The 27,812-nt window shown below is 39.4% G+C and overlaps 1 protein-coding gene across 2 annotated transcripts in view; it reads right to left on the minus strand.

Moving 5' to 3' along the window:
* Positions 1–6,937: 6,937 nt before the first annotated feature.
* Positions 6,938–27,812, minus strand: part of mRpS2 (mitochondrial ribosomal protein S2) — a 65,960-nt gene continuing 45,085 nt past the window's right edge. For both annotated transcript variants that reach the window (XM_067151011.2, XM_067151010.2), the window contains one exon: positions 6,938–7,961. In XM_067151011.2, coding sequence (XP_067007112.1) covers positions 7,333–7,961 — 629 coding nt within the window. In that variant the 3' untranslated portion in view covers positions 6,938–7,332. The remainder of the gene's footprint in view (positions 7,962–27,812) is intronic.

Here is a 27,812-nt window from a genome sequence, read left to right on the forward strand (position 1 = left end):
CTCCAAAGTTTGTTCAGGCAGCAAGGATCGGAACTGTTTTTGTCTTTGCGACTCTGCTAAAAATCCTTTCACATTCTGCACTGCTATGTGGAATTGATTAAAAAGTCTGTCATTTAAGTACACCATCAGCTGATTTCATCTGACCTACCAATGGCCACTGAACATCAATTCTTCCTTTTGCCAGGTCTGTTTCTTCGAGCTGAAAGTTACAGAACTGGGAGTGCAGAATATTAGTTTACTTACCCAAATGTTCCATTTCACTAGTCAAAATGTTCGGACACTTGTTAATGAAAAATCTAAGGCAAGAAAATGATGCCTTACTTATAGCAGAAATATTTGCAACTTCTGCATTAATTAAAACCTCATCTTTGAATGGAAATTTGTGCACCATGTAGTCACACGATGAAGAGAAACACTTTCTAACAGACTTAAATAATATGCACTTTTCCTCAGACTTCAAGGTGGTCACTAAAACAAACGCAGAGTTTCCTATCATCAGATCACAATCATCCTTTTGATTTGCTGGAGTATGATAATCTACATCAAGAAGAGAGAAGGATCTTTTAATAACGTCTGGTTTCACAAACCTTGTCATCACATTCTTCAATAGTTCCTCCAAAACTGACCTCAATAAGTGGATGAGCGGCATACTCGACTGAAGAGCTACGTTTGGATTCTCAAAGATATCCATAAAACTTGAGAGGAAAAGGAAAAAAGATTTAGGTAAATTTGATGAAAGGAACATGAAAAGTCGTTCTTCACGTGACAATGCATGGCTCTTAGTGTCATAAGTAGTTTAATTTTTGAGTGAAACTGATGACTGGGTTTTCCTTTTATCTGAGGAGTGAGGTGAAATGTTACGACAATCCTTAACCTTTTCAGACAAACAAGACACATCTGCACTTAGACTGTGCTTAGGAATTTTGAAAGTCTTCAAAGTTCCCACCTGAGAATCCTTACTCACAATTTTGCTCCTGAATAATGTAACTAAAGGGTCCCACTGAAGCAAAATCCTATCAAAACACCTTCTTAGTGATAACCATTGAGTAGGCTCATGCTTCAGAATTTTCCTGACCTCTGTGTTGTGTAAAGTCTGAAATTCTCTGAACTTTTCTTTCCTATTTGCACTTCTTTCCAGATAATAAAATATATCATCAATTATACTTTCATCAACATTTACGGGCAAGCACACTGCACCCTTCTCGGCAGAAGATTAATTAGGTGACAAGAGCAGCCTACGATGATTATGTTACTATTTTTCCGCTTCAAACATCCTGCCACACCATTCTTTAATCCTACCATTACTGGAGCATTATCAGCACCAAGAGCTAGGCAGCTTTTTAATGGAATGCAGAATTCCATAAAAGTTGAGAGCAAAAGATAGGAAATGTGAGCTCCAGTAGCATCACCTTCCAAATTCGGCACAGAGAGTAGACAACTCTGAATTTCATTGAGTTCAGGCTTAAAAAAAGTTACAACAATGGGATATATCTTCAAGTCGCTTTTATTGCTACCATTAGTAGCAACAGAAAATGCAATCACCTGCAAATGTGATACAATTTTCGCCCTTTCTTCCATGCACATTTCTGTAATGATAGCCGCTGTTTCGTTCTAGCACACCCATATCGTTTAGCGATTTCTAAATCAGGAAACATTTTGCGAAACAAAGGTCCCACGTGATCGGCACAATTTACAGGCAGGTTACGTTCTACTATAAATGATGTAAATAACGTCTCGGCATTCGTCACAGGATTTACATTTTGGTTTTTACATGAAAAGTTCAGTTTCTGGTTTCTTTCTACACACTGGACACTCTCCTTACGTTTCTTCGTTTGCATATGCTCGAGTATATCGCATTTCCCGCCATGTGCAACTGAAAAATCACACCTACATACAGTACAGAATGTGAACGTTGGTCCCTTTCTGGATTCACTCAAACACAGACACTTTTCCCCATAAGCACTTTTAAACACTGCATCATATTTCTTTTTTTTGACATTTTGGCCAAAACAAACACGAGCACTTCTGCAGGTCTTGCCCCGGGGAGAACGACTATGGTGAGCTACTTCTGAGGTTAGATTACGCCAAAGAGAATGTTAATTTTTTTTTTTTTTTTGCTACGGGCTGTACGTCGCACCGACACAGATAGGTCTTATGGCGACGATGGGATAGGAAAGGCTTAGGAGTTGGAAGGAAGCAGCCGTGGCCTTAATTAAGGTACAGCCCCAGCATTTGCCTGGTGTGAAAATGGGAAACCACGGAAAACCATCTTCAGGGCTGCCGATAGTGGGATTCGAACCTACTATCTCCCGGATGCAAGCTCACAGCCGCGCGCCTCTACGCGCACGGCCAAAGAGAGAGAGAATGTTACTCACTTGACTCGCTTGCAAAGAGAATGACTGTATTATAGACCAAAGAGCAGCACATGACTGGCCACTGTGCCCCGTACTACCATCTGGTATCATTATTAGAACTATCGACCAGCCATACTCAGCCATATATCGATAGAACGAGGAAATCCGCGGGAGTTTGAAATAATACGAAAATTACGGATATTGCTCTTGAAATCAGGAGATCGGACCCGGCGATCGGGAGGAATGATGAAAAATCGGGAGTCTCCTGCTTCTGCCAATGGCAGCACCAAAATGAGGCATATTAGGCAAGATGAGGAGTGAAGTAGTTTGCCATTGCTTTCCTCACTGGGTCAGAAAGTACTATTGCAGCACGACTGACCCTATGCGCAACACCTTTCATAACACTCATACGCACAGGTTGTGCTCTGAACGTCATTACTCAGCACCACCCATACCCCAGCAACTACCATATTGTCACAGCCATGGATGAGACTGGGACTTCGGTGGAAGCTACACTTGGATACTTAAGTGGTGCTTAAAATTTCTTTGGTATGTTGAGCATATCTCCAGGCGCAATTAATACTTACATTCAACTTATAAAATATCTTTGAGTTTTGTTCAGTTCTTTCCATAATGAGTTTTGGTTTGTTCATTTCAAAATAAATGTCTTCAAGAGTAATTACCATTTACATATTCTTCCTTCACAAAGGGTAAGTTCTATTTATCTCACAGGCTTTCATGCTGCTTACCACATCCTTTTTGTAGTTGTCACGTTTCACAACCTGTCATTTACGTTTTGTAGTACTCCGCTTTTATTGAACCTTGAGTTTGTTTTACTGTTTTTACTGTGTTCATAAATTTATTATTAATATTTCACTTACACAATGCAGTTCAACGGTTACAATGTCGAAAGATGCAATTCTGAGACAAACCTTGGACAAAAAGGCTCAAATTACAACCTTTCAGCCTTGTAGTAATGAAAGAACTTCCAGATAACAACAGCAATTATGCTTAACACATGCACACCTGCTGGCTCATTAAAGTGAAACTCCAGGTATACTAGGAATACCTGTGGAATCTAAATGATAATCTCATCCAGGGATGATCCCTCCAATGACTCAGAGAGAAGTGAATGGTTTTGTAAGTACAATGACAATATTTTAAAATACCATATTTGCTCGCATACAACTCGCACTTTTTCGATCAAAAATAAGTGTGAAAATTTTTGGTGCGTGATATATGCAGGAATTTGTGTGTGAAAGACCGTATTCCTGAAAAGCGTAAAATTGCATTAGGTTATTGAAACAAGATAACTGGCACACTTACCGTATTCACTGTCACTGCCTTCAATCTCCGAGCTATTCTCTTATGCATCATTCTGGTCATCATCCCAAACTGCATTGTCCTTACTTCCATCCAACGCATTTGCAATGCCAGTCTTCAAGTAACACCTGTCGACCCACATAACCCAATATCTGAAGTACTTATCTGATTACTGTTTGGTCGGAGGAGCTATACCAGATGAATGGATAGTTGCTATAGTAGTCCCTATGTATAAAGGAAAGAGTGATAGACATAAAGCTGAAAATTACAGGCCAGTAAGTTTGACATGTGTTGCATGTAAGCTTTGGGAAGGCATTCTTTCTGATTATATTAGATATGTTTGCAAAATTAATAACTGGTTTGATAGAAGGCAGTTCGGTTTTAGGAAAGGTTATTCCACTGAAGCTCAACTTTTAAGATTCCAGCAGGATATAGCAGATATCTTGGATTCAGGAGGTCAAATGGACTGTATCGCGATTGACCTGTCTAAAGCATTTGATAGGGTGGATGGCAAAAATGAGTGCAATTGGACTAGACGAAAGAGTCGCTGAATGGGTTGCTATATTTCTAGAAAACAGATCTCAGAGAATTAGAGTAGGTGAAGCTTTATCTGACCCGGTAATAATTAAGAGGCGATATCCTCAGGGCAGTATTATTGGACCTTTATGTTTTCTTATATATATAAATGATATGAGTAAAGAAGTGGAATCAGAGGTAAGGCTTTTTGCAGATGATGTTATTCTGTATAGAGTAATAAACAAGTTACAAGATTGTGAGCAACTACAACGTGACCTCGAAAATGTTGTGAGATGGACAGCAGGCAATGGTATGTTGATCAACGGGGTTGAAAGTCAGGTTGTGTGTTTCACAAATAGGAAAAGTCCTCTCAGTTTTAATTACTGCGTTGATGGGGTGAAAGTTCCTTTCGGGGATCATTGTAAGTATCTAGGTGTCAATATAAGGAAAGATCTTCATTGGGGTAATCACATAAATGGGATTGTAAATAAAGGGTACAGATCTCTGCACATGGTTATGAGGGTGTTTGGGGGTTGTAGTAAGGATTTAAAGGAGAGGACATATAAGTCTCTGGTAAGACCCCAACTAGAGTATGGTTCCAGTGTACGGGACCCTTACCAGGATTACCTAATTCAAGAACTGGAAAAAATCCAAAGAAAAGTAGCACAATTTGTTCTGGGTGATTTCCAACAAAAAAGTAGTGTTACAAAAATGTTGCAAAGTTTGGGCCGGGAATAATTGGGAGAAAGAAGACGAGCTGCTCGACAAAGTGGTATGTTCTGAGCTGTCAGCGGAGAGATGGCGTGGAATGACATTAGTAGACGAATAAGTTTGAGTGGCATCTTTAAAAGTAGGAAAGATCACAATATGAAGGTAAAGTTGGAATTCAAGAGGACAAATTGAGGCAAATATTCATATATAGGAAGGGAAATGTTCGATAAATTTCTGATTTCTTTTAAATCATTTACGAAAAGGCTAGAAAACAACAGATAGGGAATCTGCCACCTGGGCGACTGTCCTAAATGCAGATCAGTATTAATTGATTGTATTGATTGATTGATCAACTCGCGGCCTCTATTTTGCCTGCTGGTGTCAGTTCATGTTCACCTCCTGCCATCCATTCGGCGTACAATTTACATACGTTGTCCATGAAGGGCTTGTTAACGGAAACATCTGAGGGCTGTAGACAATGTGCGAGTCCACCAAGAATTACCACGAGATCAGTTTTCACGTCCAGAAGACGTTTCTTCGCGTCTTCCACCAAGAGAATACTAGCACTGCTGAGCGCTGAGGCAGTGCCCCTAGCTGTGCTCCCCATACCGTACGGACCCAGTCCTGTATCCATCTATCCTTTCTCTTGAACGCGTACAGGAATGCCTTCGGAAAACTTTGCTTCAGGCATTGGTTTTCTTCTCAAAATAATGTACAATGGCAATTTTCTTCCGTCTGCAGTTATTGCTAACATGACAGTGCAACTTTTTTTCATACCTAGTTGTACGTACAAGCACACTAGATTCTTCCTTCTTGTTGGTGGTGTTGAATGGCATGTCAAAGTTTATCGGGGTTTGATCTGCATTGCCAATTTGAGATAAGAGGTAACTGTCTTTCTTGCGCATTGCTACCACATGGCAATGAAAATCTATGATACTGTTGCTGAAATCGCTTGGCATTCTCTGACAGAGAAATGTTCGCCTGTGCAGACACAATTACATTCGTGTCATGAATCTGCAGATCCAACCCCGATTCACTTTCAGTTCTGAACAGCTGATTCCTCCTATAATGGCTAGTTTGCGCGCTTTGGAATGTACCATCTTCTGCGAGATACTAAAGCCATCATTTCACAACTCTGTAACGTACCAGTTCCAGGAAACTTACCAGTTTTCAGCCCTCTGAAAGCCTTACGTGTTCAGTTGGTGGTTTTTAACGCAGTTTTCTGTTTACACCAGTAGCAAACATTAAACTGAAGTCACACTGAATTTTCAACCGGCAGCTCTGTTACTATGTTCTTCAGCATATTTTGTCACTTTGAGTTTAAACCCAGCCTTATAACTCCAATGTTTCTCCATAACTTAAAGATAGACCTACACAAGAAAACTTAACTGAGAAACAAGAGTGAAACGCGAGAACAGAAGAGTGGTGGCATCCGTTCTGGGTAATGAGACGAAGTCTCTCAGTGTGCATGGCACTGCCGGTGGCTCCAAGTAGCCTACATGCGTCTTGGTAGGTGTGCTATTTACCAACTGGTGAGCCAAACTTAGCACACTGGGGTGAAAGGCGCTGGAAAATTTATAATGCCCAAGAACAGACAATGTATATTGGTAATCGCTTGACTGCCTGGACAGGGAAACACTCCCAATTCATGTGATCAGCTCTGCTGAACAGGTAGTGATAAGCATACTGACAAAGACGGCTGAGTGTGACCGACTGGCTAGGAATGCGGCCTTGGGGCAGGGGTTTGCGAGTTAGGTACTTTTGTTACAACAGCTAGCCTCAACCATTCTGCAGGTAGAAAGTAATGCAGCTTCTTGTACTGTCACGTAGAGCAACTAGCACAGTCCCGATATTTAATGTATAGGCATGTCCACAGAATACCCAAACTTTATTTTGTGTATGTATCGTACGTCTTTAGGACGTCAGAAATTAAGGCGAGTTACGTGTGGGCTTTTTTTCCCCTGCAATTTCAAATGTTAAATATGGGGTACGGGATATAGGCAGTGACGAATTATATGTGAACAAATATGGCATAATGTTCTAGTTTTTACTTGTTCAAGGAGGGAGTACACCAGCATTACTAATTTTGACAAACAGTATAGTAGCAGTTTACTCACATTTCCAGGTTGTTCTGGAATGTTCCAGCACTTCGCCTTAAAGGCGACGGGAAATCACACGAGGGAACATGGTGTTGTGTTATGCTTGCCAACTTGCCAAAATTTGGTACAGTATATATTCATGCTGAAAGATTTCTCTCATATGCATTTACTTTATCCCCACTTCCCACAAAAAGGAAGGTCTCTCAATAATGACTCCTTGATGAAACTACAAAGTGAAAATGAGTTTGTCAGGGACAGCAAGATCTGGGAATGATGACTTTCTATTTCCCTCTCTTCAGTTTTATATCACATACTTAACAGACATTAGCTTATGTTTCATCTAAAAGTTTCCTCTTCTCCTTCCCTAACAAGACAACCTTCTTGAATAGGTGGCAGTAAAGTTCTATAGCACAAGGAGTGTCATCATTCCCAGGAATTGGGTACGTAAGCAAGTTGGGATTGCAGTTCGTGTCTACAATGCCAACGGTTGGTATAGCCATTTTAGCAGCCTCCAGAACAGCAACATGCTGAGTCAGGACGTTGTTGAGGGTATTGAGGAAGATGACCAGATCTGGGAGACGAGTAGTGGCACCGAACAGTTTAGTGGAGTTGGTGAAGATGCCTCCTCGCCAAAACCTCACGTTGGCATATTCTCCACAATCTTGTGCTGTACGCTCCACCAAGTGTGCCAGCTGGGCGTTGCGACCAATAAACAGGATGATGCCTCCTCGGAAAGCAACATGAGCCGTAAAATTTAATGCTCGCCGCAGGTGCTCTGCAGTGACATCTAGGTCAAACACAAGATGCCCAAGACGAGAACCAAACAAATAAGGCTTCATTCTGTCATCTAACGAACCATTTTTATGTCCAAGATGAACTCTTGATTCAAAAAGATCCTCCACCGTGAACAGCTTATGTACTTCAAAAAAGTCCGGATGCTTCATATAATCCAAGCTACCTGGAAAACACAAATATTACATTACATTTTTGCTATTGATTTATGTCTGCTAGCATTCAGTCTTCAAGCCTCACATAACCTTTTTTTAATAACTGTCAAATTTTTCAGTCTGCAGATACTAATTTTGAATAAATAAATGTATAAACTTCCTGAAAAAGAAAACCCCTATTTATGGAAAACATTCCAAACTTTTTGCAATAGCACTTAATGAGTCCTACAGCAAGAGGTTACTCTGACTTAAACATCTGTAGAAAATTCTATGAATTTATGGAGCATTTTAGCCACGTTGCAAGTGATAAATATCATTAAGGTTCCGTATTGAAGATACTATACTTGTAGGTTGCTAATTAATTTACTATTAACCACCTATTCAATACATTAAATTTTTTTATACAATTAGGAATTGATCATTATTACCTTAAGAATGTGAGACATGTTTCGTCTTTCATAGAAGGCTCATCAGTTACTGTACCTCCTCAAGATTAAATCAGGCACCTGATTTGAAATTAAAGTAGAATTACTAAGATTATAAAAATGTTAATATTAGATCTTAGTAATTATACTTTATTTTCAAATCAGGTGCCTGATTTAATGTTGACGAGGTACAATGACTGATGATGCCTTCTATGAAAGGTGAAACATGTCTCACATTGTTAAGGTAACAATGATCAAATCCTAATTGTATAAAAAAATAATATATTGAATAAGTGGTTAAATAACACATTAATTAGCAACCTACAAGCATTTTAGCCACTCCAGACATTTTAATAGATAATCCATCTAATATATTTAAAATAAGAGTTACCGTACCGACTATCATAAGAGTGATGGTCGTGTTTATTGTTTTAAGATGAAGTAGAACTAGGCAATACCAATCAGAGTGAAAAAGTGGAAGGGATCCGACATTTCAAAGAACGAAGGTATTAGCCTAAGACAAGGGCTATTGAAAGAATGTAAAAAGAATGGTATTTCTGCATCAGTTGTGTTCACAGTAACTAACAAATCCACTTGCTAATTTTCTGTCACATCTTTCTGACGTGCATAAAGAGAAAATTGCTGGAGCACTACCATCACCAAAGTATGACCAAGAGACAAACCCTTACTACTTGTCAATTTCAACGCCAGAGTTGGTAAAGATCACCAATTATGGGGCAATGTGATGGAAAAACATGGACTTGGCTACTGTAATGCCAATGGTCTACTGCTCCTTGGTTTATGTGCTGAACACGAACTCTTCATTACTAATACTCAGTTCCACCTGCCTAATCGCTCCAAGACCACTTGAATGCACCCTCGCTCAAAGCACAGACACATCCTTCATTATATCATCACCAGGCAATGTGATAAAAAAGATGTCCTTGTTACAAGGACCACAAGAAACGTAGATGACTGCTGGACAGATCATAAGCTCCCTTTTTCCTGCTTGAGAATCTCAATCTGTTGCAAACTAAAAAGATCCATCCACAACCTGCCCAGAAAGAAATTTGATACTTCTAAACTTCAAATTGAATCCACTGCTACAGATTACAGAAATGCAATCTCAAACAAACTGGCTAGTCATCCAGTCAGCAGTGACAGTACAAATCAGGAATGGGTCACGCTTCAGAAGGTCATCACTGAGTCAGCTGAGGAAACAATTAGTTTTGTGAGGAAAAAAAAGAGAGGACTGGTTTGATGAAAATAATGAGAAATTAAATGTCTGATCAATGCCAAACCGGAAGCCCACCTATCCTATCTTCAAGATCCGTCTTCCAATGTGAAGAATTCAATTTCTTGGAACTTAAAGGAAAATGTCAGGCACAAATTAGGGGAATTAAGAATAACTGGTGGCAACAAAAAGCTGAAGAACTGCAAAAACTATCTAATGCCCATGACCTGCAAAACTCCTATGCTGGCATAAAGGAGATATATGGTCCAATTCGATCTTCATCGGGCTCATTGAAGACTGCTGGCAACTCCATCATTTTAACTGATAATGGAGAAATTTTACAGCGTTGGAAGGAACATTTCACTTCACTTCTAAATCGTGTCTCCAATGTTGCTGAGGACTTTCTTCTTAATGTCCCTCAGCAGCCCCAACAACCATGGATGGCAGTTCCACCTACATACAGCAACTTCACCAAAGCACTCAATCAACTAAAACCAAGAGAGGCTCCTGGTCCTGAAAACATCCCTCTGGAACTGATACAAAATGGAGGTATACCCTTGAAGACTAGAATTTTCACACTCATCCTCTTGATTTGGGAAACTCGAGAAGTACCTGACGACTTGAAGAATGCTACCATCAACACTATCTTCAAGAAAGGTGATCGTAGTGTATGTGGGAACTACCGTGGTATATCACTTTTGTCACCTCAAGCCACTGCTCACCTAAATCTGAGGTTAAGCAAAAGAGAAGAAATCTGGCCGAGTTTTACGTGACGGATGCTATGACAAGTAGAGACTGGATGGGCCCACGCACAGTGCTATCAACAGGCTGGCTGTACACGATTTCATCATAAGCTATATATATATATCACGAACCAAGCGACGAATGCGTGTGCAAATTATGTGGGAAAATATGTGAACGATACCACTTCAATAAGTGAAGCAAAAGAGAAACGACCTTACATGAATATAGTAAGGAGTAGAACAATTTATATATGGCAATTGGCTGCAATAAAACTTTATTTATATCACTTTTGTCAATTGCAGGTAAAATTATCGCAAGAATTCTATTAAACCGGCTCCGAGTTATCTCAGAGAAGATTTTTTCTGAGTCTCAATGTGGTTTCGGAACCTCCAGAGGCACAACAGATATGATCTTCTGTGCTAAAAAAACTCCAGGAAAAATGCAGAGAACAACAGCAGCCTCTGTATTTAGTTTTCTATGATCTGGAGACCCCGATGCTTATCGAGGTATCGATTTAGGATGCATTCCGTTCAAGATACTGATAAAGCTTATCACAAATAGGCTGACTGACCTCGTGGACTGTAAAATACCTGGAGAGCAATTTTGGTTTTGCAAGGGAAGATCTACTCTACAAGCAGTTAAGTGTCTACAAGATAACATACAGGAAACGACGAGAAACCGAAAAGGAAAATTACATGTAACTTTCATAGACTTTTCAAAGGCTTTGACTCAATCAATAGAATATTACTGTTGGAAAGACTGGAGCATGTATTGGAAAATGATACATCTCTCTTAGTTCTGATACGAAACATACTCACAGAAAACTACGTACAGATTGATGACAATCTGACGAAATCTATCCTAATAGAGGAAACGACAGGAGTGCTTCAGGGGGACCCATCGAGTCCGATCCTGTTTAACATTTAAAGTTTAAAACTTCATGATCGTTCCGTATTGAATGGAGAAATAAGAAGATGTACAATATTAGAAGGATCCACCTTTCAATACTTCATTGTAACTTGAACTAAAAAGAAGTCACAACTTCTTTATTGGGACCGGTTTCGACACATTACAAGTGTCATCATCAGCCAAATAGTAAAGTAGGACAAGATATAAAGATCTTAAAACAACTAATACATTGAACACTGGCAAAAAATTAACATTGATTCATATCGTAGCAATTCAGTTAATGTCCAAAACACATTGTACGGCATATAACGAGAACTCCGTTATAGCGACAATATATTTCTGTCCCTTCAAAATTCCTATATTCCTATATTGAACTGTGCTGTGCTCTATGGATTAAAGATGGCGGACGGTAGCTGTCAAATAAGCATGTAGCATTGTTTCCAAACAAGAGCACGTGGAATTTTTCAAATTGCCGCCACCATATTTCAACTAAAGAGTGCGGTACGGTGCTCCCTTGATTAAAGATGGCGGATGTAGCTGTCAAAAGAGCACGTGGTTTGTTTCCAAACAGGGGCACTTAGAAGTTTTCAATTGCCGCTACCACATAGAGTGCAGCACAGTGCTCTCTTGATTAAAGATGGCTGCTATCAAAAAGCATTTTTCAAATTATCCGCTACCACATTTCAAAGATATAGAGGGCAGCATGGTGTTCTGTTGATTAAAGATGGCGGATGACAGCTGTCAGAAAAGCATGTGGATTTGTTTACCGATTCAAATCTCGCGCTAGTGAGGTTAAGTTGGTAGCACTAAGGTTTAGGCCCGTTAAGATGGCAGCACTGCCGATGGCAGGTGACGAATTTACAGCTACTGAGATAAAGAGGGCAGCACGGTGCTCTGTAGTTTAAAGATGGCGGATGACAGCTGTCAAAAAAGCACGTGGATTTGTTTATCTCACGCTAGTTAGGTTAAGTTGGTACTACTGAGGTTTAGGCCCGTCAAGATGGCAGTACTGAGGTTAGCGATGCGTTGTTGTCTGTCAAAAAGCACGTGGCTGTCAAAAAACACGTGGATTTGTTTATCTCGCGCTAGTTAGGTTAAGTTGGTACGATGATAGCTGTCAAAAAGCACGTGGCTTTGTTTACAAATTCAAATTTCCCGCGGGTGGTGGAGGAGACCTCTGGGAGGCCTCTGGCTGTGGTGGTGGTGGAGGAGGCCTCTGGAAGCCGGTGGGGGTGGTGGCGGCAGAACTGTCCTATTATACTACTTCTCACTATGTGCATTTACGAGCTCTCTCGTTGACATTCGATGGCGATGTTGGAGTCGATTAGTAATTCCCGTCGACTGCTATTCTCTCAAAAAATCGAAATGAAAGAGGATAACTCATTTTCGTAATAAATGCGTAAATAAAGTTGCCGATAGAAGTTGTTAACTCGTTAAAAATAAAGGCTGTGGTAAACGATCTTTTAATTTTAATGTTACATACGGAAATTAAGTAAGAATGTGACACACCTCAAGATATGGCAGAGTACATCACTGATTTCAAAGTATAGTTCATATCTTCTCGCGTCTAGTTAAATTTCGGAAAGGCTATTTACATGTAAATTTTTAGCGAGGAGGTTATCATTTTTCTACATGTCTTTCAAATGTTTTCATGTTACATATACGGTCAGGTTAGGTGACGCCGTTTGAAGGAGAAAACTGAAGTGTTTGCCACAGAAACCTCTGAAGCGATACCGTATTTCTCCGAATCCAAGACGACGTATTTTTCCTCTCAGAATCAGTAAGTTAATGGATACAACTGGAAACTACCGCAGTAACTACGCTGCTTCTTTTCACCACCGCACGCGCGCGCACACACAAAATTCGTTGACAATTAACGACCGCCTCTTTATCATGCATCGCTAGCCGCGACAACCGGTTGTACAGTGCCTATGTGTAACGTCACTGGATCTCGGGAAATAGTGAAGAGAGAATGACGTTCTATTAGCATCTACAAAAACATTTCTCAAATCTGCAGAATGGCATCAAAACATGGAAGCCTTCGAATTCTTAGACAGGCCGGCTACTCAGTGGCAGACTTATAACGCGTCTATTGTACTTGACGCTTAGTAAAATTAAGTTTTATAGACAGCAGGAATATTTTCGTGATGGATAGTCGTATTGTAATGATCCGTGGAAAAGGTACTGCCGGCAAATTTCCAAACGGTTCTCGTCGATGTTATGATACCACTTTTAAGTTAACGGTTATTAAACACTCGGAAATGTAAAGTAATTGTGCAGCCGCAAGAAAATACGTCATAGGCCTAACTAAAGCCAATATTTGGCGTTAGCGTGAAGACAAAGAGCTAAAAAAAATGCGTACTGTACAAAAAATGCATTCAGTGGTGCGCAACAAGGACGCTTTAAAGAAGTCGAAGATGAAATTGTGAGATATGTGCACGAAAATCGCAAGGGCGGAATGGCCATTAAACTCGTTCGTTGACTTTCAACGTCCGCGATTAGGCTAGGCGGCAAGCAAGACGTGCGTGCAGCGGTAGCCGGTTATATCTGACGCTGAGTAAAAGTAACAGTTTTCTAGACAGCAAGAATATTTTCCTGGTGGATCGTCGTATTGTAGAGACGCATGGAATAGGTATTGCCGGAAAATTTTTAACGGGTTCTCTTTGGTATTATTATGCCAACAACAAGTTAGTGCTCGTTAAACCCGCGGAAATAAAGACTAATTTGTGCAGCCGCAAAAAAATACGGCATGACGAAAGCCAATGTTCGGCGTCTAAAAATAATCTGAAATGCGTAGGCCTACTGTACAACAAAGGCATTCATATGATTTTACAAAATTTCTTTTGAGCCTGATTTTAATTTTTTGAAGGAAAAAGTGGGGTTCGTGTTGGATTCGTAGAAATACGATATTATATATTTTTCAGAATGAAATTAAACATACACTTTCACTTAGTATTGGATTTCGAAAAATAACAAGTAAGCCGTAGTGTGTATCATCTGCGGAAACGCAAGTTTTGTACAAACCGATTGCCGTTACAAACCAAATTTTAATGTGTATGGATTTTTTTCCGACTTTTATACAAAATCGGATATAACGACAATCCCGATATAGTGAGTAAATTTCTCGCCGGTGTGAATTCTCGCTATAACGGACTTCTACTGTACTTGCACAACCTGCCCCAGGATTAACACTTCCTGAGTTCAGCATCTCCATCTCAGACACAACACTGGAACAGGTTGATCACTTTTCATATCTTGGAAGCATCTTGTCTAAACAGTGTACCTGTGAACAAGATGTTGATAAAAGAATTGGGGCTGCTCATGCAGCATTCGGACAGTTAATGCACTGAGTCTTCATGAATAACGACCTAAAATTGTATACCAAACTCATGGTGTACAAAGCTGTTGTCATTTCCACGCTGCTGTATGGCTGTGAAACTTGTACACTAATGCTGTGATATCGAGCGCTTCCACCAACAGACAATGAGACTCATCTTGAATATTAAGTGGGTGGACTATGTGACCAACATGGCAGTTCTCAACAAAGCAAAGCTAAATAGCATTGAGGCAACAATCATCGCTCACCAACTGAGATGGTTAGGCCATGTTCACCAGGCTTCCCCGCCAAATTCTTTATGGTGAACTTTGTTCCGGCAGTAGAACTCATGGAGCCCCTCTTAAGCGTTTTAGGAACAGCTGAAACACATCATGAAGACAACTGGTACCGATATACAGACATGGGAAGAATGTGCTGTGGACTGCTCACTGTGGCGGAACACTACATCCACCGCTGTCATCTTGTTTCAAAGAGAATGCCACAGACATTAAAAGGCCAAGCGACAAGCAAGAAAACTCCGTCAATTAAAACCCCCGTCCTCCTCCATCCATTCACTGTGATTTGTGTGAGCGTATGTTTTATGACAGGATTGGTCTGTTTAGTCATCGTAAACACATCCATAAACCGAGTTGAACTGGTCAATGTATGCAGGAAGAAGTTATATATACTCTGATCGAGTTACAGCCGAAGATCTAGGCTATAATTAATTTTATTCACACTGAGTGAAATGAGTAGTTTAGGGAAATGCCTAGAATTTAATTCTCAAATATTTATGTTACTAGTGGTCCTGTCGATAAATACTACATAACTAAATGAGTTATATAGAATCAAATTTCCAATCATTTATATCTCACACATTTTTACCGTACTGGCTATGATAACAGAGATATCTGTGAATTTTTATCTTTGTTACAAAGCCATATCAATGTCAAGCCAAGAGAAAATGGGAAAACAGAATTGAATGAAAATCGGTAAGTAAAATAGGGGAATAAGGAACTACAGTCTACGCTATAAATAATTTTTTTCACCCTTGATAAAATGGTAGTATAGGGGAAGGCACCTAAAATTTATTTTTTAAATACATATGTTATTGATCCAATCAAAAAGTACTACATAATAAAAGTTATAGCGAATACAATTTATGATCATTTATATTTTATTCAGTTTTACCGTGCCGACTAATAAGAGAAGTGGTGGTGATTATTGTTTTAAGAGGAAGTAGAGCTAGGCAACACCAATCAGAGTGAAAAAGTGGAAGGGGTCCGACACTTCAAACAATGAAGGAATTGACCTAAGAAAAACAATACCTCCATACGTAATACTGTTGGGGTCAAAAAAAGAACAAAAGTTGACCAAGGGAGGTCAGATAGGATAGATGAAAGTGAGAAGCCTGGCACAAGTAACTCAGGTAAGACCCCCTTGGACGCCAACTCATACTCCCAATTTCAGAGCCCCTGGGGCGCATTTTAGTTCCCTCTAATGACAGGCAGGGGAGTATCCCCACAGGGAGATGACTATAAGACAATTCATGAATTTAGGTGAATTTACGCTTTTGTTGCCTCAACATGAGAATTGCTGACACTGAAATATTATTCAATCGTGTTAGCTTTCGTCATGACCGTCTTAAGGTGTAAAAACGCATGGTTATCAGTCCGTATCAATTAGGAATATTATGAAGATGATTATAAAAATGAGAAAAAAATCATTAAGGAACGATTGCTTGAAAAATAAGTAGAATTTACAGTAGATGCCCCAATATCACAGTTGGAAGAAAACTAAATGTGAAAGCCTACAACGTTGAAAACTTGTAAAATTGATCAACAATAACATTACATTGACTATCGTTTGTTGTGATGTGCTTTGTCTCTTCTGCAACCACTCATCTTCGATAGAGGGGATAAGTGCTGTGTACCGAGTATAACAGCCTGCCTGGATATTGTCAGAAAGTAGCTGGGGAGTTAGATAACTTTCTTCTTTGGCAAGCCATTCCTTTGGTTCATTCATTTTCTGACACTACTTGTACGCAACACACTGTTTCTTCATTGTATTCCAGCTATTCGATACCTATTCTGAGGCACCAAATGGAATGCGCAGTGTGCATACTTAACGGAATAATGGCTGAGGAGTGTTCACAGCTGACTGTGGCCTCTTCATTCCGTCTCTGGAACTCTGGACTGTCAGATCGACAGCATATTACTGTCCGTTGAAAGTGAGAAAATCTGCGGTTCTTTATTTGATCGAGGATTTCATATGATAGCATTACTTTTAATCACGACATTAATACTGACGTCATTGTGTTGACTTATGTTGGTTTCAGTTTAAAGATACACCTATAAACATTTACAGCACTTACAAAAGTTTTTATTCCTAAAGCGAAGTTATAGGTACGTGTTTCGTCCCTCTTGGAGACATCCTCAGCCTAGCGAAGAACGAAAGTAGTAAAATTAGCATAAGAAAACAAGTGTTACATACATGCCTTCAGCAAATGGTCCTAGTGTGCCATTTGACAACTAAGAGGTGACGTGTAATCCATTTGTTCAAGATAAAAGAATCTTACATTTGCTGACACACAGGTTAATCAAAATGTGCCTAAATTCGTTTTACCTTTTGATCTTGTTTAGGTTTACATAATTTCTCAGTAACCTATTTTCATTCTAGATTACTCCACGATTGAAACCACATGACTCAAGCCTGACTCTTCAAATTATAACAGCACCACATGAAAAGTTCCTCCGTATTAACAGCCTAATTTTACCACATAATGTTTATTATCCATTACCACTAATGGAACACATTTTATGATTAGCAGCAAAGAACCAAGACTGAACTGCTAGTCATGGTGTGTGAGCGAACAAAGATGAGGATTACACGGCACATTTGCTGTAGACTAATAATAATGCTATTTGCTTTACGTCCCACTAACGGATTTCGGAGATGCCCAGGTGCCAGGAGTAAATCTACCGACATGAGGCTAGCGTATTTGAGCCAACATCGAATCTACCATGTTAGGGTGAAAAGGTCAGCGCCCCAACCATTTGAGCCCGGCTGTAGACATGTATAAAATACTTTTTTATGTTAATTTTACTATTTAACTTTCGTTCTTCGCTATGCTCACGGTGTCCCTTAAAAGAATAAAAACTTTTCCGAGTATGTAAAAAGACAGGTGGTGTGTGCGTGGCCACTATAATGAAAACTGCCCAACTCGATCATGACTTGCAGTAGGCAAGTGGGCCTGGCATTATATTGAAAACTCCCCAATTTGATTGAGACTGATGGTAAGTAAGAGGGCCTGCCATTACAATGAATATTCACTCACCCAGTCTTCATAAGAGAAAAGACGAATGGTGACTTCCTCGTCATGTTTCTAGGGTAACATCAAGAGCTATGCAATTTCATACCATCTTACGCACAATGTATACACTACTTAACCTAGAATTCTCTATACAGTGTAGAATTCTGTAGTGAAGCACAGGTACATCAGCTAGTTTATCAATAAACATGTCTCACAAGAAACATTTCAATTCATACTTTGCTCAATCAAATCATTAACATAAATTTAATACCAAATAAATAATAATAATAATAATAATAAAAAACTACGGATACAATTCCAAGAAAGGCGTTCACATAAACAAAAATTACATAAGGGAAGATTAAAGGAGAACTAGCCAGCCCTTTAAAATATCATTAAAAACGGCCAAATAATATTCAAAAATAACTTAAATTACAGCAATAAGATAATAAATAGTAATTACAACAAGAACAATGAAAATGTTAGCATATTTTGAATGAGCTCAATTGTCAAGAAGCAAACTGCAGAGGCACACACATAGGCCAAACAAAACTACCAGTTACAAATAACACAATAAATGTGATTAGATATACTGGCATTAAGCCTTCAGTATACGAAAATAATACAAGTAACTCGCAGACCGAAGACGTTAAAACAGATCTACAAGTTCCCCATCGAAAATAAAAGCAAATACATAAGGCATTTACAAGATATCCATTAAAAATAAAATAATATTAATAACTAAAAAACTGCAAGTACAGTTCCAGAAGAGTTAAAATGACAGAACAGAAAATTAGTGGTTATACAAGGGCAACATGGATTGTGCAGTCGAAGAGCAGTGTGCATTTGATAGGCGTCTAGTTGGGAATGTTGTTCCTGTGCGACATTGAAGTGCAGAGTATTGATTTCACCACTCTAAAGCATGTTTTGGAAAAGTGATCAGCGTTTGTGAATTAAAATTTACAATGCATCAGAATGTTATCGAGGCTTACATGAGGCCGGTGGTGAGAATGCATTACTGTATACGACAGTTGCACGATGGGACAAGGCGGTGCGTGCGAGTCAGAACGAGACTGCGGATTTGCACCACACAGCTCGGCCGTTCATTTCTCAAGATCAGATTGACATCTTGTTTCTGTAGACCATTGATGGATTGTCCGGGAATTATCCCCTCAGCTATTCAGGATTTAGAATCTCCAACATTGGAAGAAGTCAAAGAAATAATCCATGGTCTCAGAAAAATAACAAAGCCCACAGGGAAGATGGCATAACTGCTGAAATGCTGAAGAACGAAGGTGAAAGCATAGCCCGGAAAATACACTCGATTCTTGAAAACATTCACATCACTAAAGAAATCTCTGAAGATTGGAAATGTGCTCTAATCCATCCACTACACAAGAATAATAATAATAACAATAATTAGAGGAATCCGAAAAGGAAGATCTTGTACAGAACAAATACGCAAAACCAAACTGTCATTACTTTTGTAGATTTCTATAGACAATCAAACAGTTTTCAATACTCTAGAAGAATTTCAAGTGGATAAAAATACAAGGGCATTAATCAAACATTAACTGGCACTACTTCAAAAGTTAAATTCCCAAGTGAAATATCTGAGCCTTTTACTGTTAACACTGGCGTCCGTCAAGGAGACAGATTATCTCCGTTACTGTTCAATTTCGTTCTTGAAAAAGTAATCAGGACCAGGGAAAAGGAAATTAAAGGACTAACCCCCGGCAGACTACTTATAGATAGAATTCACTTGAACTGTCTGGCCTTTACTTTTACAGACTATGAATCTCATTGTCAAGGGCTAGACTCCATAATCAGAGAACACAGGTGATACAAGCGGGCCACGTAATACTAAAATCAGACGGTACAGTATCAGCCCATGTCGGAACACAAAAACTAAGCCAACAGTATATAGATACCAGTTTGAACCAACTAAAGGACAACAAAAAGCATTGAAACAGAAAGACTTCCAGCTCAAACTGTTTTAATGATCAACATTTCACAGTTTTATAACGTTCATCATGCCTTTTAAAAAACTTGTTAACTAACATTTCATTTTGTATGTTTCCTATGTTTTTAATGCATCATACATGTCTTACTGAGGATGACCCAATGCCGGGTCGAAACATGTCTTAATTGGACGTAAAAAATATACAGTACTGACTAGGAGGATTAAAGTAGTTTTGTACAATTTTGTAAGAACTGTCTGGCCTTTGCAGATGACAGAAATACGTTCCCATAATAGGCAAAAATCAATTCATTCCATTGAAATATTACATGAAATTATAGATATGACTAGCTGATGTACCTGTGCTTCGCAACGGAATTCTATATTGTATACCAAATTCTAGGTTAAGTAGTGTACACCTTGTGAGCGAGATTGTATTATATTGCAGGGCAATGTTACTCTAGAAACGTGACGGGGAAGTCACCAAACGTCTTTTCTCATATGAAGACTGGGTTAGGGAATTTTCATTGTAATGGTAGGTCTGCTTACCTACCATCAGTCACAATCAGGTTGGGGAGTTTTCATTATAATGGCAGACATTCACTCTCCACCTGCTTTTTACATCCTCAGAAAGACTGACTTAGTAGTTTTGCCAAGTGAAATGAACATAGGTCATTACAATTATGTCAGTAGTAATGACGCGATTAAAAGCAATATGAAATACTCGATCAAATGAAAAACCACGCATTTTCTCACTTTTAACGAACAGTACTACGCTGCTGATCTAACAGTCCAAAGTTCCAGAGCTGGAACGGTCAAACCACAGACAGCCGTGGTCCGTGAACACTCATAGTCTTTTTTTGTCCGGGGGGGGGGGGGGGGGGGAAGGGTCGAATAGTGGGGAATCCCAGGGCAAATCTATACCTTTTTACTCATCTCTTTCCTAGGAGTACCCGATGAGTTGGAAAATCTCATTTCACTACACTGGTGGCGGGAAAATCTATCTGACTAGGAGGCAATTTTTTCCTTCAAGCCAGAGGAGAAAACCCCTCTTCACTACTAATTTGGAATAAAATGAATGTAGAATTTAATAAAAGTGAAAAGGCAAATGCTTTTCTTAAGTAACAGGTCTTTTCAGGGTTGAATTTTGCATTATTTAGTGAATTCTAATGCTATAATTTGGAATATGCCTAAATTGTAATTCTAGAACAGGTTATACTACTATTACTAAGTGAGCCTCTGCAAAATATGCACATTGCTTATTCAAAACAGTGCGTCAGATTAGGGAGCGAATAGCTGAAATACTATGATGAACCAGTGTGATACGTACCAGCAGTATCAAACAATGTATGAACCAGAGGAATGGCATGCTAAAGAAAAAAGTTTTCTAACTCCTCAGCTCTTTCCCACCAATATTCAGTCAGGCTATTATACTCGGTACGCAACAGTAATCCCACCTATCGGAGTTGAGGGCACCATAAGAAGCAAAGAACATCACAACCAACAATGGTCAATGTAATGTTATTGTTGATCAATGTCATCCGCTTTTGATATTGTAGGCCTTTGCATTTAGTTTTCTTCCGAAATACTACTCTTACCATAGTCGGTACGGTAAAACTGAATAAAACATAAATGATCGGAAATTGTATTCTCTATAACTTTTGTTATGTAGTACATTTCTGTAGGACCAATAACGAAGGTACTGGTATTTCAAAATTAAATTTCAGGCGCCTACCCCTAAACTACCATTTCACCCAGGGTCAGTAAAATTGTTTATAGCTTAGACTACAGTTTCTCCTTCCCCGACTCTATATACCGATTTTCATTAAATTCTGTTCACCCATTTTCTCATGGCTCGGGGTTGATGTGGACTTAGCAACAAAAATCGAAATTCATGAATAACAGTGTTATCATAGCTGGGATGGTAAAAATGTGTAAGACATAAATAATCGTAAATTTAATTCTATGTAACTTTAGTTATGTAGTATTTATCGATAGGACTACTTATAATATAAATATTTGAGAATTGAATTTTAGGCCTTCCCCTACACTACCATTTCACTCAGCGTGAATAAAATGATTTATAGCCTAGATTGTAGTGGCTCATCCCCCGACTTTACATACTGATTTTCATTAAATTCTCTTCATCCGTTTTCAAGTGATGCATGCACGCACAGACAGACAGACAGACAGACAGACAGACAGACAGACAGACAGACAGACAGACAGAGACAGAAATTACGGAAAAGTAAAAAGTGCATTTCCTTGTTACTGTGGACATGAACGATACATAAATACCATATTTTTTTAAAAATTCTGAGCGATGTACAGACAAAACTCTTATTTTATATATATATACACTTTTGGGCTTATGCCATGTCAAGAAAATAAGGTGGAATTTTTTACGTTTCGCAGAGAACTTTGCTCTGAGTCTTCAGAAGAAAATCTCGACTGTCCACGAGAAAGGCTTCTCAAACAATGAGGTTAGAATTTAGACGTTATAATAGAAGTGGAAATGGTACGTTCATTCGTCACCGCGGCTCCCCGAATGCAGTACAGCGCTAGCGTTCGAAGCAGAAGCTGACAGAATCATAAGAATCAGTCTGAAAGGGTCACATAACATAACAGGTGTACAATGAGGAGCAAACTTCGATTCAGACCACTATCTGACTAGGATCAAAATGAAATTCATTCCTAACAACCCAAACCCCATGGTACTACAGCCCTTCAAGGGCCTTGGCCTACCAAGCAACTGCTGCTCAGCCCCAAGGTCTGCTGATTACGAGGTGTCCTCTTGGCCGTTATTCTTGGCTTTCTAGACCGGGGCCGCCATCTCACCATCAGATAGCTCCTCAATTCTTATCACGTAGGCTGGGTGGACCACAAACCAGCCCTCAGGTCCAGGTAAAAATCCCTGACCTGGCCAGGAATCGAACCCGGGACCTCCAGGTAAGAGGCAGGCACGCTACCCCTACACCATGGGGCCGGCCATTCCTAACAACGCCAAGAAGAAAACTTTCAGGATGCAAAAATACAGAAATGAAAAACTGAAAATAAACAAAGATCTAATAGAAAACTACCAGAAAGAACTGGACTTACTGAACACATATAAATGGGATGAAATGGCTTGAAAAATCCAAGAAGCTGCAAAACATACAATATTTCTTGCTAAAAGGAAAAAGCATCCTTGGTGGAATGATGAGTGTGAAGCTGCTCTAAAGAAACTGTCTGAGGCATGGAATATATGGTACTCCACCAAACAGAATTCTGATGGGTTCAGAACTCAAAGGAAATTGATGGCCAAAGTTTTCAGAAACGCCAAACGAAAATTCGAAAGAGACCAATTAAGGGATATTGAAGAAAACTTTAAGAGCAACAGAAGAAACTTCTATAAGACCTGCAAATCAAAACTTAGAAAATATTCTCCACCCACTATCTGCTTCAAGAATGATTCCGGTAAATTGATTCTGAACAACAAACAAAATTGTGAACATTAAGCCAAATACTTTAAAGTACAGGGTGTTTCAAAAAGAATATACGTATTACAAAGTATATTTTGTCCAAACTATTGATCGCTGCGCCTCGGCTCGGCTATTGGAGAAACGAATACATAGTCTAGCCGCTGGATGCCAGTTGTCTTCTGTTTTGCTTGGTAACCGTCATATGTTTAAAATGGCTACTCCGCAGCAGAAATCATTTTGTGTTCTCGAGTTTGCGAAGTGCAATTCCGTGATTACAGTGCAAAGACGTTTCAGATTGAGGTACCAAACTGATCCTCTGAATGGGTGGAACATTCGCACATGGTATCGACAGTTTGTAGATACAGGATGTGTATGTAAAGGAAGGAGTCCAGGCCACCCTCATGTTCCTGAAAAAAATGTTGCACGAATTGAAACTATTACAAGATATTGAATCATTCCGTATTGACGGTTTTCACTTTACAATGGCGAAAAATGAAAGTATCCCCCTATTCAATACATCATATATTCCGTCATTAGACGGAGTAAACAAGTTCAGACATGTTTCGGCTCGTTTGAGCCATCTTCAGTGAAAAAATTAGGGGGGTTGGAATAATTTACATATTATGAGTTGAAAAAATGCTAAAAAACATAATGAAAGCGCAAATGAAAAAACAAACAAAAGAGAGCCTAGACAGAAACAAAATAGCACAAATATACAATATTTACATTTTTACATTTTTTATTTTTTTATTTGCTCTGCATATTGATGTAAATATTGTATATTTGTGCTATTTTGTTTCCGTCTAGGCTCTCTTTTGTTTGTTTTTTCATTTGCGCTTTCATTATGTTTTTTAGCATTTTTTCAACTCATAATATGTAAATTATTCCAACCCCCCTAATTTTTTCACTGAAGATGGCTCAAACGAGCCGAAACATGTCTGAACTTGTTTACTCCGTCTAATGACGGAATATATGATGTATTGAATAGGAGGATACTTTCATTTTTTGCCATTGTAAAGCGAATTGAAACTGCTTTCCAACGTAGTCCTTCAAAATCAACTTGTGGTGCCAGTTGGGAGTTACAACTGCCTACAACAAAAATTTGGCGCGTTTTGAGACGTCGGTTGGTGATGAAGCCGTACAAGTTACAGCTGTTACAAGCTCTGCGTTCTGATAAAAAAAGCAAACGTGTGGCATTTTGTAACGAGATTCTTGAGGCTATTGACAATTATAACACTTTTGCACAACGCATCGTGTTCAGTGATGAAGCGGCTTTCCATGTTAGTGGTCAGGTGAACAAACACAATGTTCGAATTAGGGGCTTACAGAACCCACATGCAGTCATTGAACATTTACGAGATTCGCCCAAAGTCAATGTGTTTTGTGTGATATCCCGATCATCTGTTTACGGCCCATTCTTCTTTGATGGAAACACGGTTAACAGTCAGCAGTATCTTGCTATGTTACAAAACTGGTTATTTCCGAGGCTGCATGAAGACAACTTCATTTTTCAACACCCCTTCACTGGAGTCACCAAGTGCGTGAATATCTGAACGAAACTTTACTGAATCATTTGACTGGTCATCACAAGGAGCTGGCAACTTACCATGTCTCAGCTGGGCTCCACGGTCACCGGATTTGACACCCTGTGACTTCTTCCTGTGGGGTTTCGTTAAAGACGTTTATGTACCATCACTCCCACAGAACCTGGAAGAGTTGAAGAACCGGATCCATACTGCCATAACATCAGTGATGAAGGACATGCTGGCCAGAGTATAGGAGGAATTTGAGTATCGATGTGATATTGTTTGCGACGCTGATGGAGGCCATATTGAACATCTGTAATCTGAACTTGAGAGGTTCGTAAATATGTGTGTAAAGTTTCATATTTGTATGTCTTACAGTTTAATAAATACATGCATTCGAAGTACGTACATTCTTTTTGTAACACCCTGTATTACTGAACTGTGAACCTCCAAAGAAAGGAATGTCCTTCCAAGAGCCTCAGTCCAAACTTTTCGACTCAGTCCCACCAGACAAAGGGGAAATAAAAGAAATCATTAAGAACCTCAAAATCAACAAAACGTCCGATAAAGATTCAATTGTGGCGAACTTCTAAAATACTCAGGCGACAAAGCTTAGTGAGACTCTTCCAAAAGATTTGGGAAACTGAAAAGATACCAGATGAATGGAAGTATGGTTTCATTCACCCATTACATAAAAAAGGAGACAAAACTAATGTTAACAACTATAGAGGCATATCACTCCTGTCAGTCGCATATGAAATATTATCAAAAGCACTCCAGAACAGAATAGAGAATCACATAGATCAAGAGTTGGGGGAACACCAAACAGGATTTAGGAAAGAACGGTCCTGTGCAGAGCAGATATTTACCATCAATCAAAATCAATCAAAACTGAAACTTTAGCAGCAGACAAGAAGGTAATTATGACATTTGTAGATTTCAAAAAGGCATATGACTCTGTCGACAGGGACACATTAATAAAAGTGCTGAAAGAATTTTGAATTGATGACAAAACAACTAATATAATATAACAGACATTAACAAACACCTGGTCACAAGTAAAATTCCTTGGAGAGCTATCAGAACCATTTGAAATCAAGACAGGTGCGAGTCCTTTTCAACTGTGTCTTGGAGGAGGTGATAAGGGAATGGCAGAAAGAAATGAGTCGGAAAAATATCCCGAATGAAATCAAGATAGGAAACAAAAAGGCTGGAATTAAATTTGAATGTCTTGCATTTGCAGACGACTTAAGTGTTCTTTGCTGAAAATCTAGAGTCTGTCACTACACAGATTGAGGTTTTGTAAGAAATAGCAGAAAAAGCAGGCCTTCAAATATCCTTTGAGGAAGCTAAGTACATGAACATACAACCTGTATCAACAAAGTTCAGTGAATGAAGTCAGAACGGTTGATACAGCAACACTGGCGACACGCAACGCTGCACCTTCGTAGCAACAGGTTTTGACCACCTGCTCCCAACGTTGTTCAGTTGAGCATCGTGTGTGTGCTGTGTAAGACCTGTTTAATTCAGTGCATGTTTAGTGCATTGGTTCTGAACTGCGAACAGGAACATGAATGACCAAAAGATCAATGTACAGTTTTGTTTTAAACTTGGCAAGACGCCAAAAGAAACGCATGCGATGCTGATATGTATTCATGAAGATCAAGCACTGTCCTTGAAGTGTGTGTACGAGTGGTTCGCCCATTTAAAGGAGGCCGGGAAAGTGTTTCTGACAACCCCCGAAGCGGAAGACCGGCGAGCGCCATCAGTGACGAAAACACTGAGAAGGTGAGGACATTAATCACGAACGATCAGCGATTAACTGTGCACATGATAGCGGATGAACTGCAGACTAACCATGAACCCGTGGGACAAATCATTACCCAGAAGATAGGGAAGAGGAAAACGTGTTCTCGTCTTGTGCCACATCACTTGACTGACAATCAGAAGCAGGCACGTTTAGAGACTTCACAGGATTTTGTCGAAACGGCGGATGCGTCACCAAATTTCTTGAACTGTATTGTCACTGTGGGTGAAACTTAGTGTCTCAGGTATGACCCTGAAACAAAACAGCAAAGCATGGAATGGCGTTCTCCGGGATTCCCTTGCCGGAAAAAGGTCAGAGCCAAAAAGTCATGCATCAAAACGATGTTCACCACCTTTTTTGATAGAGATTTGACGATATTCCTCACATCCAACGAAATGTGACGAGGCTTTTGAACACCAACCCAAGGGAAGCCTTCCTGCAAAGTTTCCAGGACATGCATCGCCGATCTCAGCAGTGCATAGTTATGGGAGGGGACTATTTCGAAAGAAAGTAAGGTCACTGTCGTGTCTATGTTGATGGTACAGGACTATTCATCGAACTTTATTGTCACAGGTGGTAGATCCCAAAGAACCAACATGGACAATGAAGACCAAGTATGGTGACATAAAGTGAGTCCACAAATTCAAATATCTAGTGGAGATTCTGACTCCTAACAACAACGAGAAGTTAGGTATCAAATAAAGAGCAAAGAAGATGGAGACTGCATTCAGACTATGCCAGGAAACTTACCCTCTCCTATAAAGTCAAACTCAGACACTATAATATCGTGGTGAAACCTGAATGTCTCTATGAAGCAGAGACAACTGCCAGAAAGGGGATTACCAAAATAGAAAAGAAAGAGCGTAAATTTCTAAGGAAAATTCTGGGACCCAAGGGAGCAACAGGAAATGAGTTTACCTTCCGTTTGAGATCAAATCAAGAGCCATACGAAAAATGCAAAAACATTTCAACCTTGATAAGAAAAAGGCAACTGACTTTCTATGGACACCTGAGAAGAGCTCCTCGAGGAAAGAAGAAAGACTCAAGTACCAAGTTCATCAGGATCTTTAAAAAATGTGGCATTGAGGAGAGAGATATTACAAACAGAACAGAGTTCAGAAGGAAAATTGTGGAGGTGACGGATCTGTTTGTAGAGAAACCCAAGAG

This window comes from Anabrus simplex, chromosome 7, assembly GCF_040414725.1.
Source record: "Anabrus simplex isolate iqAnaSimp1 chromosome 7, ASM4041472v1, whole genome shotgun sequence".
Classification (NCBI taxonomy): Eukaryota; Metazoa; Arthropoda; class Insecta; order Orthoptera; family Tettigoniidae; genus Anabrus; species Anabrus simplex.